This window comes from Sorex fumeus, unplaced genomic scaffold (genome assembly GCF_029834395.1).
Source record: "Sorex fumeus unplaced genomic scaffold, SorFum_2.1 ptg000013l, whole genome shotgun sequence".
Lineage (NCBI taxonomy): Eukaryota > Metazoa > Chordata > Mammalia > Eulipotyphla > Soricidae > Sorex > Sorex fumeus.
The window spans coordinates 31184751-31198908 of record NW_026606070.1 but is presented as its reverse complement, the minus strand read 5'-3'; the positions used below and the strand labels follow the sequence as shown (position 1 = coordinate 31198908).

Here is a 14158-nt window from a genome sequence, read left to right as displayed (position 1 = left end):
TGGTTCTGGGTCCTGCCAAGGACCCCGGGGTGGACAGGATCCGGGGCACGCCCTGCCCGGAGCACTCGGCAGCACCAGGAACACAGCCACTCACGCGGTGTCGTTGAGAAGGCAGAAGGGTCGCCACAGCCGGGCGGGTGGCACAGAGCTCTTCTCCGGGTGCTTGGTTTGGGACTGTCCTTCCTCTGGGCTTTGCCTGCTGAGCTCGGCCCCTCCAGGGGCTTGTCCCACATGCCGCCGCCGGCCAAGGCACTCCTTGAGGATTTTATAGCATCGAGGTGACTCGATTTTCAAACGCTTGCCCGCAGAAAGCTACGGGCGCTGCCCTGAAGGGTGAGCGCGCCTGCTCCTGTCCTCTGGCTTTCTGGACACGCTTTCTGGCAGGAGGAAAACTGGCAGGCAGACACCCCAGCAACCACAGAGGCAGCCTGAGACCAACGAACCAGAAGAAACCACAGACCCTGGACGAAGACGTCAAACTCAAGTTCTGCCAGGCAGTTGCTGATCGTCCGGCGCGGGCCCAAACCTACACGAGCAACTGTTATGCACACAACTCTTACGGACAGCGGACTGCAGCAAACGCCGCCTCAGACTAAGAGGAAACCACACGTAGTGCTGAATGGAGGAAAAACAACAGGTGGGGGGAGGAGAGAAAGAGCCTCACGCCGCCGCCGGGCCCTGGGAACGGGAGCAACGGCAAGGGTGGGCCGCCGGGGGGGGGGCGGGGGGTGGTCAGCAGAGAACCCAAGACAGTGCTTCGAACCTTCCCCCCCCATACTAGGATGAGTCCCTCAGTTCTTTTTAAAGTTATTCTCTTGACTGATAGAATAAAATATATCCAGATTCTGAATTTTTTGAAATATCTGATGTCAGGCCATAGAACTCTTCAATAGCTTGGGCATCTATTTTCTGCAATGAGAAAGAAAGAAAAGAACACCACTGTTTAAAGGAGCACAGGGAGAAGTGGGTAAGAGCAGACAGAATCGATTGGGGGATTGGGGACCCATGGGTGCACGTGAGGAGCCTGGTCACAAGTTTCAGCGGCAAACACACAATTGCAGAGACTTGCCTTGGGGAGAACGGTCATTTGTTTTGTTTTGGTTTGGTTTTTTGCTTACGCCCGGCGATGCCCAGGAGTTACTCCTGGCTCTTCACTTAGGAATTACTCCTGGCGGTGCTCGGGATGCTGGGAATAGAAGACGGGTCAGCCGCGTGCAAGGCAAAGGCCCTACCCGCTGTGCTATCGCTCCAGCCCCAGCATGGTCATTTGAACTGTGTCTCTGGCCAGAAGTCAAATGAGTGACACAGATCTCTGGCAGAGGCTCTGAGGAAGACGGGGCTCCTAGTCTGGCCTGTGCTTTCTAGAAACAGCCTGCGCTCATCAGCTCTCATCTCCTTCCTCTGTTTAGCAGGGGGGTGGGGGGCACACTTCTCTGTCTGGGGGGGGGGGGGTTGTCAATCCCCACCCACCCAGGAATAACTGTATTCTTTCCAGAGCACGTGAAAACACTCAAGAGTTCACCCTCTTTAGGGATACCAATTCACTCCTTCCCCTATGACCTAATACAGACTAAGATCTGGCCTGGGTCTGGCCTTCACTCCAGCCGATCTTCCTTTAAAAAAAAATCTATTTGAGAGCTGGAGTGATAGCACAACAGGTACGATGTTTGCCTTGCACACGGCTGACCTGAGTTCAGTCCCCGGCAACCCATATGGTCCCTGGAGCACTGCCAGGAATAATTCCTGAGTACAGAGCTAAGAGTAACCCTTGAGCATCACCAGGTGTACCCAAAAAGCAAAAAATAAATAAATAATTTTTAAATCTATTGGGGGTGGGGGCGCGCTATACTGCAGTGCTCCAGAGCTTACTCCGAACTGTGTGTCACTGCTGACACGCTCGGGGGGGCCATATGGGGCTTTGGGAACTAAAAAGGGACAGGTAAGGCAAGCATGCTACCAACCGTATTATCTCTCCAGCCCCCAGTCTGTCTCTAAAACAATATCCACATATCCAACACTTCGGTGTAATAGAAAAAGTTCCAGGTCCAACAGAATGGAAATATATTTTATTATTTAAATTTTTTAAATGCTTCAAAGGGCTGGAGCAGTAGTACAGCAGGTAGGGCACTTGCCTTATACACGGCTGACCAGGGTTCAATCCCCAGCATCTCTGATGATCCGGGAGTCTCCTTGAGTGCAGAGCCAGGAGTAACCCCTAAGCACCACTGAGTGTGCTTCCCTATCCACCCGCCCCCCAAAAAAACATTTTTTTAAGTTTAAATACTTTATAGAACTACTCAATATGGAAAAAATTCATTATCATTTTTAAAAATGCTAACAGAACTTGCAAATTCATCCGGCCTGTCCCACAGTCACAGAAGAAAATAGACTGGCATGAACAAGACTTACAGGGGGCTGGACACCCCGTCCATCGTCCTCCCTTGCCACTGGCAAGGGAAATTGAGTTTCGATGGTGACATAAATGGTTTTCAAGTCCGCTGGTAGGAAGAGAGGCCCATTTTACACACCCACCCACACTCCCCATACATCCACCCCCACCACAGTCATAGAAACAGGCTCATACCAACCTCGACAATGTCATCATCGAACAAAAGCCAGAAGCCGTGACTTTTCACGATAGTGATATAATGCCCACGGTTAGGGCCACTAGGAGGGGGGGAGAGAAAACAAACAGAAAAACAAAAGTATGGTTACTTCTCTGGAAAAGCCTCAAGAGTCTCAGAACAGAAAACAGCAGCACAGCCATGCTCAAAGCCACTCTCCACACGCTCGGATGAGCCTCACCCATGAAGGAACCGACAGAGGAACCCAGGTATGCGGGACCCGTGGCTGAGATCTCCAAGCCTGCTCGGATCGGGACTGGGCCCCCTCCACCCAGCTCCCCAGTTTTCGAGTAGCTTGGCAGTCACACACACAAGCTGCCCCCGGTGCGCCATGTAATCCCATCAACGGCCAAGATCCAGAGACTATAAAGCAAAGCTCCCAGAAGAGAGCACTGTAGAATTTCCTGGAGCGTGGCCGCATTTTCGGCTGCGAGACCTCCTTATACTCTAGCCCACTGATGTACCGAAAGTAGCAAATGTGTTTGGTTTTAACATACTTGCTTGCTTTCTTGTATACACGGGCTTAATTGGCCCCAGAATGAAATACAACCACCTTCACACACTTCCCTCTTATTGTGGTGGGAAGATACTCGCTGGTGGGGTGGGTGTTTGAATATTATCTGTAATGAGCTATTGTGAACTACTTTATGAAAATAAAATGTATAAAAATCACAAGAAAATAATAATGATAAAAATTAAAATTTGAGAGCCCGGCAAGCTACCGAGAGTATTCGATATGCCAGACACAGTAACAACAAAGTCTCCAATGGAGACGTTACTGGGCCCGCTCGAGCAAATCGACGATCAACGGGAGGGCCTTTACCTTTACCTTACCTAAAAAAAAATTAACAAAAAAGAAAACAGCGGCAGTGACTCGTGAGCAAAGATGTGGGTGTGAGGAGACACAGAGAGGCAGGGCCCGTGAGTGCCCACACCCGCCCATCACACACACCTGGCGCTGCGCCGGGCCTGGAGGGAATGCTGAGACTAATGAAGCGTCTGTCTTCCTGGGGCTCACAACCCAGCGGGAAAACAGATGCTCGAACCCAAGCCCTCTCCAGGCCGGACAGCTGTGCGGGCGCCCACCAGGCCCTCCTCTGGCTGTGCAGGCCCCTGCTTCCTGGGGAGGGGGCTCCGAGAGGAAGGCAGATCCCGGGAGGGTTTATAAGCAGGAAGGCAGCCAGCGTGGGATGGAGAAAAGACGATTCTGAGAACACCGAGTACTGAAGGGGGACGGGAAGGTGGACCTCAGGTGACAAGCAAGTGACGCTGAGAACAGGGAGGAGCGAATGCAGGGGGGGGGAGAAAGGGGGCTTTGGGGAGTCTGTACAACAGCCATGAGGCCAGAGTGGAGGCGGCAGAGAGGTGGTGGGCAGGGTGGGCACACATGGGCCCACTCCAAACTCAACCACCGTCACCAATGACCTTGGAATGCCGCCACTGGATGTGACACCCCCCCCCCCCAAATAAAAATGACTCAACTAGCAAGATTCTTCAGGGGAAACGCAAAGCTGGTGCAGAGCTGGCCAGTGAATGGACCTTCCTGAGAAGGTAAGAGAACACCTTAGTGACTGACAACCCCTCCAAGGAGCTGGACAGGGGTGGCTCTGCCTGGGAGGCTGCACGTGAACATCCCAGCGCTCGCCTCCCTGCTGGGACCCACACGACCCTGGGGCTGGCCCACTCCCCACCTGCTGAGCTGGGCCAACAGGAAGCAGAAGCCTCACTGGCGAGCAACACTCCCATCCCCAGGATCCATCCCGGGGCTCGACCCATCCCACCTGGGCCAATGGGAACCAACAGCAAAAACTTCACTGGCCTCTTCCACGCTTGCTCCCAAACAGGAGGTAAAAACATACCCTCAAGGAATGTCCAGCAAAAATGCTTTGCTTTCAGGAGCCAGAGCACTCGTCCAGCGGGGCGGACATTTGCCTTGCACACATCCAACCCAGGTTAGATCCCTGGACAGTGCCCGGTACTGTCCCTGAGCCCTTCCGGGAATGGTCCCTGGGCAGAGCCAGGAGCGAGCCCTGAGCACTGCTGGGTGTGCCTCCCAAAACACCCCACAAAAAACAAACAAACAAAATTTTTTGCTTTCTCCCAAGCCAGAGGTCTTTTCTTCTAACTTTTTTTCCCTTTTCCCCAATTGTAGTACTTATCCTAGAATGCTGGGAAAAAGATTGAAAACTTGCGAACAATATTTGAAGAGTACCATTTTCAATTTCCCGGAGTGGCAACAGATAATGATGAAGTCTGCCCTCCCGCTTCCGTCCTCTCCTTGCTCATCTCTCGACACTCAGGAGCTCACAGTGCATCTGCACAGACCGGCTCTTTCTCCAAGCAGAGGTGGCGCGCGCGCGGCGCAGGGGCAGTCGTTTGTTCACCGCTGCCATGTCCCCCTAAGCCTTCCTCCCCTTCTCCCTGCACTGATGCTATCAGCTTCCCTCTGAGCAAACACGTGGAGGGCCAAGACCGTGGTGGCTCTGGGACCTCGTCCTACGTGTCCATGTGTATATCTGTGTCTACCTGGAGATGGGGAATGACGAGGGCTCCACCACACCCACCCGCCCCCCCAGGCAGGAAAGACCCATCCCAGGACAGACACGCCCAGTGCAGACCCCGCCCAGGACAGAACCAGCCCAGGACAGAACCAGCCCAGGACAGACAGGGTCCAGCACGGCCCCGCCCAGTACCAGCCCCGCCCAGCAAGACCCCGCCCAACACACCCCCCTCCCCCAGGCTCCCGGCATGCAGACTCCCAGGGAGATGGCCACGTGCCCGCCCGCCCTCACCTGCCACAGTGCACCACCACGGCCACCAGGTCGTACATGCGGTCCAGGTTGACGGCGTCACTGGAGGTGTTGAAGAGCCGCAGCTCCAGCGGGAAGACCACGCGGTAGGAGAGCTTGGTGTACCTGTGCAGCTGCTCCATGTACTTGAACCGCTTCAGGTGCAGGGCCAAGATCATGGGCAGCTTCTTCACTCGCATCCTGGGAGAGCGGCGGGAGAAGGCCCAATGTCAACGTCGGGGGTGCTCGTCAGCCCGATCCCCATGCCCCCAACTGGGCCCGCAGAGGTGAGGGTCTGGCACTGAGGGCCGGGGACACGACCCCTTCCCCACCCTCTGTCCCAGCACGGCCCATGGACCTGATCTTCGAGGGCAGGAAAGAGGGGCAGGAGGACAGCAGGTGGGGAAAGGGGGGGGGCCTCCTCTTCACTATACAAAGCCACCTCCCCACCCCCGCCTCAGGGGAAGGAAACAGGAGAGTGAGAGCCTTCACGCACCTCTTCTGGGCCTCCTGCTTGCTGCAGCATGTTTCACAATAATATTTCTGTTCACTACACAGCGTTTCTGTGTTGCTGAAGTCTCTGCGGGGAAAGACCAGGTTTTATCTTCAAACCTGCCCCACATGTACCCAGGCTTTGTTTTAGGCTATAGCCTGTTGGGTGATTTTTTTTTTCCCTTTTTGGGTCACACCCGGTGATGCTCAGGGGTTTACTCCTGGCTCTGCACTCAGGAGTTACTCCTGGCAGTGCTCAGGGGACCATATGGGATGCCGGGAATCAAACCCAGGTCAGCCACATGCAAGGCAAACGCCCTACCTGCTGTGCTATCGCTCCAGTTCCCTGCTGGCGATTTTTTTATGTGAATATGGGAGGGGACAAGACCAGAGTGCTCCGACTGTCCTCCTCAGCTCCTCAGGCCAACTGTGCTGGGAGACAACTGTGCTAGGGGTTTCCCACTGCGGCTCTACTTAACAGGGCAGAGAGAAATAGGAACTAGGATGTCGACCAATTCAGAGCAAACTCGGGGCTTAGGAGAGAAGAGCTAGAAACTCTTAAGTGAAAAATTGTGATAGGAGGGCCGGAGAAACAGTCCAGTGGGTAGGGCGTTTGCCTTGCTCGCACCCGACCCGGGTTGGATCCCTGGCATCCTATATGGTCCCCCAAGCACCACCAGGAGTAATTCCTGAGTGCAGAGCCAGGAACAACCCCTGAGCATCACCCTGAGCATCACCCGGTGGAACCCAAAAAGCCAAAAAGAAAAATTATAACAAAAAAAAAAAAAAACCATGAAAGCAGGAGCCCAAACCAACTCAACTCAATAGTTGAGTCTAAAAACAGAACAGAAGATGGCGTGGGAATGAGCCATGGGCGCCTGGGGGTCCAAAGAGTGCAGAAGTAGAGCCACCAGAGTTTAAAGTGTCCACAGTCCGCCATTACTTGGAACCAATGCAGCCCAAATGGTCTCCTGATGGCCTCCCCTACCCCCATGTGCCACAGGACAAGAACCTGAGCCTGGGAAGTGAACGCTGCCGTGCCAGAGATTCTGCATTCTCAGTTGTCACCAGCTTTCCGGCACCATTTAACTTTCATTCTCTTGTTAAATGTCACAGCTCTTAACTCCCTCCTGGTCATGAAGAGTCTACTGAACATTCCTGCGCTATAGTGCCAAGGGCTCGGAAGAGAACGTCCCGAATATAACGATTCCTCCATGACATCTCCTGACCCAGCCAGTCCCGGGATGAGAATGAACATTCTTCAGAGCCCCCATGAGAGTGACCGGTTCCAAAGCTCACTCACATGGCATAGGCATGTGGAAAATTTTTTTTTTCCTTCCCAAAACCTCTGCCAGGGGTGCCTGGTGCCCGCACACGGCCACCACAGAGGGGCCAGCATAGGACCCAGAGCAGGTAGGACACACAGCATCCCACCCTGTACCCCACCTCTGAGCCCTCCCAGAGTTCCTGAGGCCCTAATGGAATAAAACCCCGACAGCAGAGCTGGCACGGTCGAACAGCGCGTAAGGTATGACCAGCCTTGAACAAGCTGACCTGCGCTGGATCCCCAGTACTCCAGATGGTCCCCCGAGCCTGCCAGGAGTGATCCCTGAGCACAGGAATAAACACCTCAGGGTCGGAGCTATAGCACAGGCGTTTGCCTTCCACACAGCTGATCCGCATTCGATCCCCATCATCCCACATGGCCCCCTGAGCACTGCCAGGAGTAATTCCTGAGTGCAGAGCCAGGAGTAACCCCTGAGGCAGTCAGGTGTGACCCAAACCACCTCCCTCCAAAAAAAAAAAAAAAGAAGGAGGGAGGGAGGGAGGGAGGAGGAAGGGAAGGAGGGAGGAGGAAGGGAAGGAGGGAGGGAGGGAAGAAGAGGAGAAGGGGAAGGAGGAGGAAGAAAAGGAGAAAGAGGAGGAGGGAGAGGAAGAAAATGTTATTTTTAGTGCCTGAGAGAGTACAGTGGGTAGGGAGTTTGCCTTGTTCTTCCAGTCCTGTTCTCCTTTTGCCTTGCACACAGCTGACCTGGGTTCCATCCCCAGCACCCCATATGGTCCCCATGAGCCCCCCTTGGAGTGATTCCTGAGCACAGAGCCAGGAGTAAGCCCAGAGCATAGCCGGGTGTGGCCCAAAAGCCCAAACAAAACAAAGCTTAAACTTCTCAACTAATGACCTGGCTGGGTCCCCGCTCCCAGTGGGACTCTCCCGACCACGCAGTTATTCTTTCATCTCTCTTAGGAAGGGAAAAACAGGAAATCACAGGGTTATATGGGTTTAACAGAAAAGAAGCTTATTTCCTGCAGGAGCACAGGTCTCTGCCCCAGCCCCTGGCCCCGGCCCGGGCTGTCCCTTCCTCACTACCCTGACCCCGTCAGCATTCCCGAGGTTACCTCAGACAGTGGGTAATGGATGTGTTCTGCTCCACGTCAACAGAAAGGTCAAGAAAATCTTCATCCTTGCTACTAACCTGCAGCGAAAGCAAACAAGAAACAAAGCTTTGTAAGGCCCAGAATACGGCCCAAAAGTGACCGGGGGAGGGAACTTGGCACTGTCACGGGCACCCACCCCAAACCCGAGCTGCGAGCTAGGGGCCTGGATTCCCACAGAGACGTGTCGGGAAACAGACCCCCACGGGAAGGAGCCTGGGACACACTGCAGCTTCAGCCCGATTGCTCCTCCTCTCCAGCCTTCGCGCTCCGGGTTCCAGAGGAGGAGCCCGGCACACCTGCACCTATCAGGATAACGACGGGTTGGAAGAACAAGCCACACAGAGAACCTCCTGCTACGCTGCCAGAGAGAATGCACAGCGGGTAAAGTGCTCCGGTACAATGAGCACCACCGGGAGTGATGCCTGAGCAGAGCCAGGAGTAAGCCCTGAGGACTGCCGAGTGTGATCCCCTCACACACACCAAGAAAAGAAAAAAGAAAGAAAAGGAGAGGAGGGAACAGGCGGGGAAGGGAGGGGAAAGGAGGGGGGGTGGGGAGAAGAGATACTGGGGGAGGGGGTGGGCTGTCACGATTTTATTAATTTATCTCCAGGAAAAAGTTCTGCCAGGTACTTACAAGTAAAAATCAGAGAAAACTCCCCCTACACCCTAATCCATGGAGGCATTAGGGAGTACCTAGGTCTAGGGGGTCAGGTAGAGCCTAGTCTACGGGGGCATTCGGGGATACCTGGGTCTAGGGGGTTGGCCACAGCTGAGTCTACCTGGGTACTAGGGGGTACCTGATCTAGGGGTTCAGGTATAGCCTAGTCTACGGGGGCACTAGGGGATACCTGATCCAGGGGGCCGGGTAATCGGAGCCGAGGAGAGGAAGGAGCACCTCCTGTTCACATTCCCTCACTCACAGCAACATGCTGCCAGTTCCTGGGCGCCCTGTCTCTGTCCCATGCCAGGAAGCTAAGGCAGGGCCTCCCCCCTGCATGGGACAATCAGTACTGAAGCCGAGAACCCGGGTCCCCCACACACCTGCAGGAACCCCCAAGCCCCACCAGCGGGCACCTGGTGGCTGTCCCCACTAGCTTTGTTGTTCCTGAGCCCACCCATCCTGGGGTCAGGTTTTCCTTAGCCCTACCCCAGGCCAAGGCTGCCCTGATGCATGCCCAGCGGCTGGACGAGAGCTTGGAGGGTTCAGGCTACGGGCAGTAAAGAGAAGGGCACATTTCTCTGACCTTGATCCAGGAGTCCACAGATTGAAAACTTTCTCTCTTTAAAAAAAGTTTGGTTTCAATGAGATATCATTTCACACCACAGAGACTGGCCCACATCCAAAAGAACAAAAGCAACCGGTGCTGGCACGGATGTGGCGAGAAAGGGACCCTCCTTCACTGCTGGTGGGAATGCCGACTAGTTCAGCCCTTTTGGAAAACAGTATGGACGATTCTCAAAAAAATTAGAAATTGAGCTCCCATTTGACCCAGCAATACCACTCCTGGGAATATATCCCAGAGAGGCAAAAATGTATAGTCGAAGTGACATCTGCACTTGTTTGTTCATTGCAGCACTCTTTACAATGGCCAGAATCTGGAAAAAACCTGAGTGCCTGAGAACAGATGACTGATTAAAGAAACTTTGGTACATCTGCACAGTGGAGTACTATGTAGCTGTTAGAAGTCATGAAATTTACATACAAGTGGTACAATATGGAAAGTATCATGCTAAGCGAAATGAGTCAGAAAGAGAGGGATAGACACAGAAAGATTGCATTCATCTGGGGAACATAAAGTAACAAAATAGGAGACTAACACCCAAGAGTGGCCGAGATTAGTACCAGGAGTTTTGCTCCATGGCTTGGAGGCCAGCCACACATGCTAGGGGAAAAGGGAGTTCAGATAGGGAAAGGAGCACCAAATAAAAGGTGTTGGGAGTATCCTCCCAGGATGGGAGAAGCATGCTGAAAGTAGACTACAGACCAAACATGATTGCCACTCAATGCCTCTCTTGCAAAACACAGGACCCAAAAGAAGAGAGAGAGAACAAGGGGGAGTGCCCTGCCACAAAGGCAGGGTGGGTTGGGGGGCTGGGGGGTGGGAGGGATACTGGGATCAGTGGTGGTGGAGAATGGGCACTGGTGGAGGAATGGGTACTCGACCACTGTATAACTGGAACCCAAGCATAAAAATTTGTAAGTCTACAACTGTACCTCACGGTGTTTCACTAATAAAAATTTTAAAAATAAATACATAAAAATTTTTAAAGTTTGGTTTAAAAAAAAATCAAATAAAAAATTTTGTCAAAGTTTGTTTGCTTCTCAGGCCCGTGCTCTCCTGAGCACAAACTTCGCCTGCTTGTCCCTACTTCTTTTCTCACTGAGTTCCACTCTGGAGAAGCCTGTGTTCTTCAACACACACGTTTTTATTTTCCTCCTCACATCTTTCGAAGTAAGTTTCAACAAAAAAAAATTATCTTGCCTCACAAAACAAAGTTGGGGGAGGGGTATAATTTCATTTTATTTGGTGGGGGCATACCCAGCAGTGCTCAGGAGCCATTCCTGGTGATGTCTGGGGAACCAAATGTGGTCCCGGAATTGAACCCTGGCCTCCTGCATGCAAAGAATGTGCTCCAGCCCACTGAACTCGCTCCCTCATCTCCTAAGAGTCTTCTTCTTCTTCTTCTTTTTTTGAGGGGGTAGGGCGGTTGGGTCACACCCGGCAGTGCTCAGGGGCTCCTCCTGGCTCTGTGCTCAGGAGTGACCCCTGGAAGTGCTTGGAGAACCATATGTGGTGCTGAGAATTCAAACCAGGGTCAGTAGAATGCAAGGAAAGAGGCTTAACCCCGTATTATCCCTCCAGTTCCATCTTCTAAAATTTTAAATGACTTAAGATGGTCAAAAAGCTGGGAATGATTTAATGTGATACAGACAACAAATTAAATGAGGAGAAAAAAAGTAAGCAAACTATATAATTTTATACACCTATCCTAATTTTGTATTTTAAATGACATATAGGGCCAGGAAATACAGCATAGTGGGTAAGAAACTGGCCTCACATTCACCTGACCCCAGCACCCCATCGGCCCCCCAAGCACCACGAGGACTGACCCCTCCGCACAGAGCCAGGAATAAGCCCTGAGCACTGCAGGGATCAAACCAGGGTAAGTCGCATGCAAGGAAAGATACACCCGTTGTTCTATCTCTATGGCCAGGAAAGATATGACTAAGTGTGAGTTCTCACAGTCTCCAGCGGGGTGTCTGAAGGTGGGGGATCAGTCCTTTCCACTCAAGAGCCCCAACACTGATCCAGGAGAGCCAGGGCCACTGGACGGAGAGTGGGGAGGCAGGAGGTGGGATCTCTACCCCCACCAGCTCTGCCTGCCTCTGTGGCTGACCTGGAGTACCCCAAGAGACTAGCGGCTACCCCAAGTTTCAAACTGCTGCCTATGAAAGTTTGTAGTTTGCATCTAAACACAATGAATACCTCCTAAAATTAATGATTAATGAGATTCAGTGCTTTTACACACACACACACACACACACACACACACAGAGAGAGAAAATGGGGATAAAAACAAACAAAAAAAGAGCACAGATCTCTCAGATTTCTCAATGTTCCAGAGAAGATCCAAACTTAAAACACATGAATAAACAGGGAAAAAGAAGACATTCTTAAAATAAAACAATCTAGAACAACTCTGGGATGAACTAGATATTGAAATCAGCAGCTGAGGGTTTTTTTTTTGGGGGGGGGGGGTGTCACACCTGGCAATGCACAGGCTCTGCACTCAGGAGTTTCTCCTGGAGGTGATCACGGGATCATATGGGATGCTGGGAATTGAATCCGGGTCGGCCCCTTGCAAGGCAAACGCCCTACCTGCTGTGCTATCTCTCCAGCCCTGCACTCAAGGGTTTTAAAGATACTATTAAACTATCTTTGTTAAAGTAAAACCCTCAGATAAGGAAAAGAAACCATGAAAAAGGATGAAATGGAGAGTCCAGAACTGAAAATACATTGGATAAACACAAATGCTAACTGAGGTGACAGCAAAAGGAACATGTGAACCTGAAGACAGATCCATAGACACTAGGCAATGAGAAAATCAATGAGGAAAACAAAGGTTTAAAAGAAAGCGGGGCGGGGGGGGGGGGGGGGTGGATAAAAACTAGAGCTACTCAGAGACATGTCAGATAATGTCATACACATAACTGGAGTATGAGTTGGAGCAGAGGGCGAAGTGAGCAGAGAAGCTTCTGGAAAAGTGCAGAATATTTCCTAAATTTGGAGAAGGTCAAACACTTGTAAATCCAACGAACATCAAGTGGGATTGATCCGTAGAGAGCTGGCCAAGGCAGATCCTAGACCAAGTGCTGAAAAGCAATGAAAGACACAAACCATAACCCCCAGACTCAGCCCTTGGAGGGGCCGGTGCTGTCTGGCAGCTGATCTTTCACCAGATACTGAGAAGGCCGAAGAGAGTGTGGTCTGGGGTTCCCAAAGGGACCAAATAGGCACAGACGCAGACCATGGGTATGACAAATTGTTTTCAAACTAGATTATGATCATGGTTGTACAATGCAGTACACTGCTTGAAAAAGAAGAAAAATGGAAAAAAAAAAACACCAGATGGATAACCTTTATGGCATGCAAACTATGTTGCAACCAAGTTATTTTTAAAAAGGTAAAAAAAAAATTCATGAACAAAACTAACATCATTAGAGGGAAAAATAAAACACTCTTAAAACCCTGGTTAGTTATTTTTGCTCATGGATCACACACACACACACACACACACACACACACAAATTATTTTTTCATTTTTGTGCCAATCACAACTGACAATCACAGAACACCAAACCCTAACAACAAAAGCACATTCTTCTGACTTGACAATTCTCTGCAGGGAAACTAACACACACACACACACACAATTTTTGCGTGTGTGACAATCCCAACTGACAAACACAGAACATCAAACCTTAACTACAAAAGCACATTTTTCTGGGGCTGGAGCAATAGCACAGCAGGTAGGGCTTTTGCCTTGCACGCAACCGACCCGGGTTTGATTCCCAGCATCCCATATGGTCCCCCAAGCACCGCCAGGTGTAATTCCTGAGTACAGAGCCAGGAGTAAGCCCTGTGCATCGCCGGGTGTGACCCAAAAAAAGCAAAGAAAAAAATTTAGAAAGCATATTATTCTGACTCACCGATTCTCTGCAGGGAAGCTACAACTTCCAGGGCAATATCTGAAGTCATTTTTCCCCCCGTCCTATGTTGGAGGATGACCCTGGAGTCTCCCCCATAGATTCCAGGGATGCATGGTCAATATTCTATAGTGCACGGGGGGCGGGGCAACACTACGCACAGAGAATGGTTTGTTGTTAAATGTTAACAGTTCCAAGCTGAAGAGAGCCTGTCTTCCAGGTGAAACTCAGGATACCAAGACAGGCCGTGGGGTTGGGAAGAGAATCCCAAGGGCTGGAAGGTCAGCCTGGGAAGGGGGAGAGAGACTTACCTCCCTTGCCACCCCGCACACACAGGACACAGCCCTGAGGCTGGTGGCTCAGCTGGACAGAGAACGAGCACTGACACACAGAACAGGCCCCGCGGACAGAGGTGTGACTCAGCAGTGAGGCACGTGCTTCACGGGTCTAATTCTCCCTGGGTTTGCTCCCTGGAAGCTACCCAGAGATGCGCGGTACCAAACTTTCTTAAGTCAGGCCCACCTCCCATAACTGCCATACTCACATAGTATAAAGCCACAGAGAAACTCAACTAGGAATCAGTAACAGGATGCTATCCAGGAGGGTTC

At 51.7% G+C, this 14158-nt stretch overlaps 1 protein-coding gene across 1 annotated transcript in view; it reads right to left on the bottom strand.

Annotated features, from left to right (window-relative positions):
* Positions 1-700: 700 nt before the first annotated feature.
* USP46 (ubiquitin specific peptidase 46) overlaps positions 701-14158 on the bottom strand; it is a 52216-nt gene continuing 38758 nt past the window's right edge. The window contains exons 5-9 of the mRNA XM_056111286.1: positions 8303-8379; positions 5910-5993; positions 5417-5614; positions 2589-2667; positions 701-909 (exon numbers count right to left, since the gene is read on the bottom strand). Coding sequence (XP_055967261.1) covers positions 808-909; positions 2589-2667; positions 5417-5614; positions 5910-5993; positions 8303-8379 — 540 coding nt within the window. The 3' untranslated portion in view covers positions 701-807. The remainder of the gene's footprint in view (positions 910-2588; positions 2668-5416; positions 5615-5909; positions 5994-8302; positions 8380-14158) is intronic.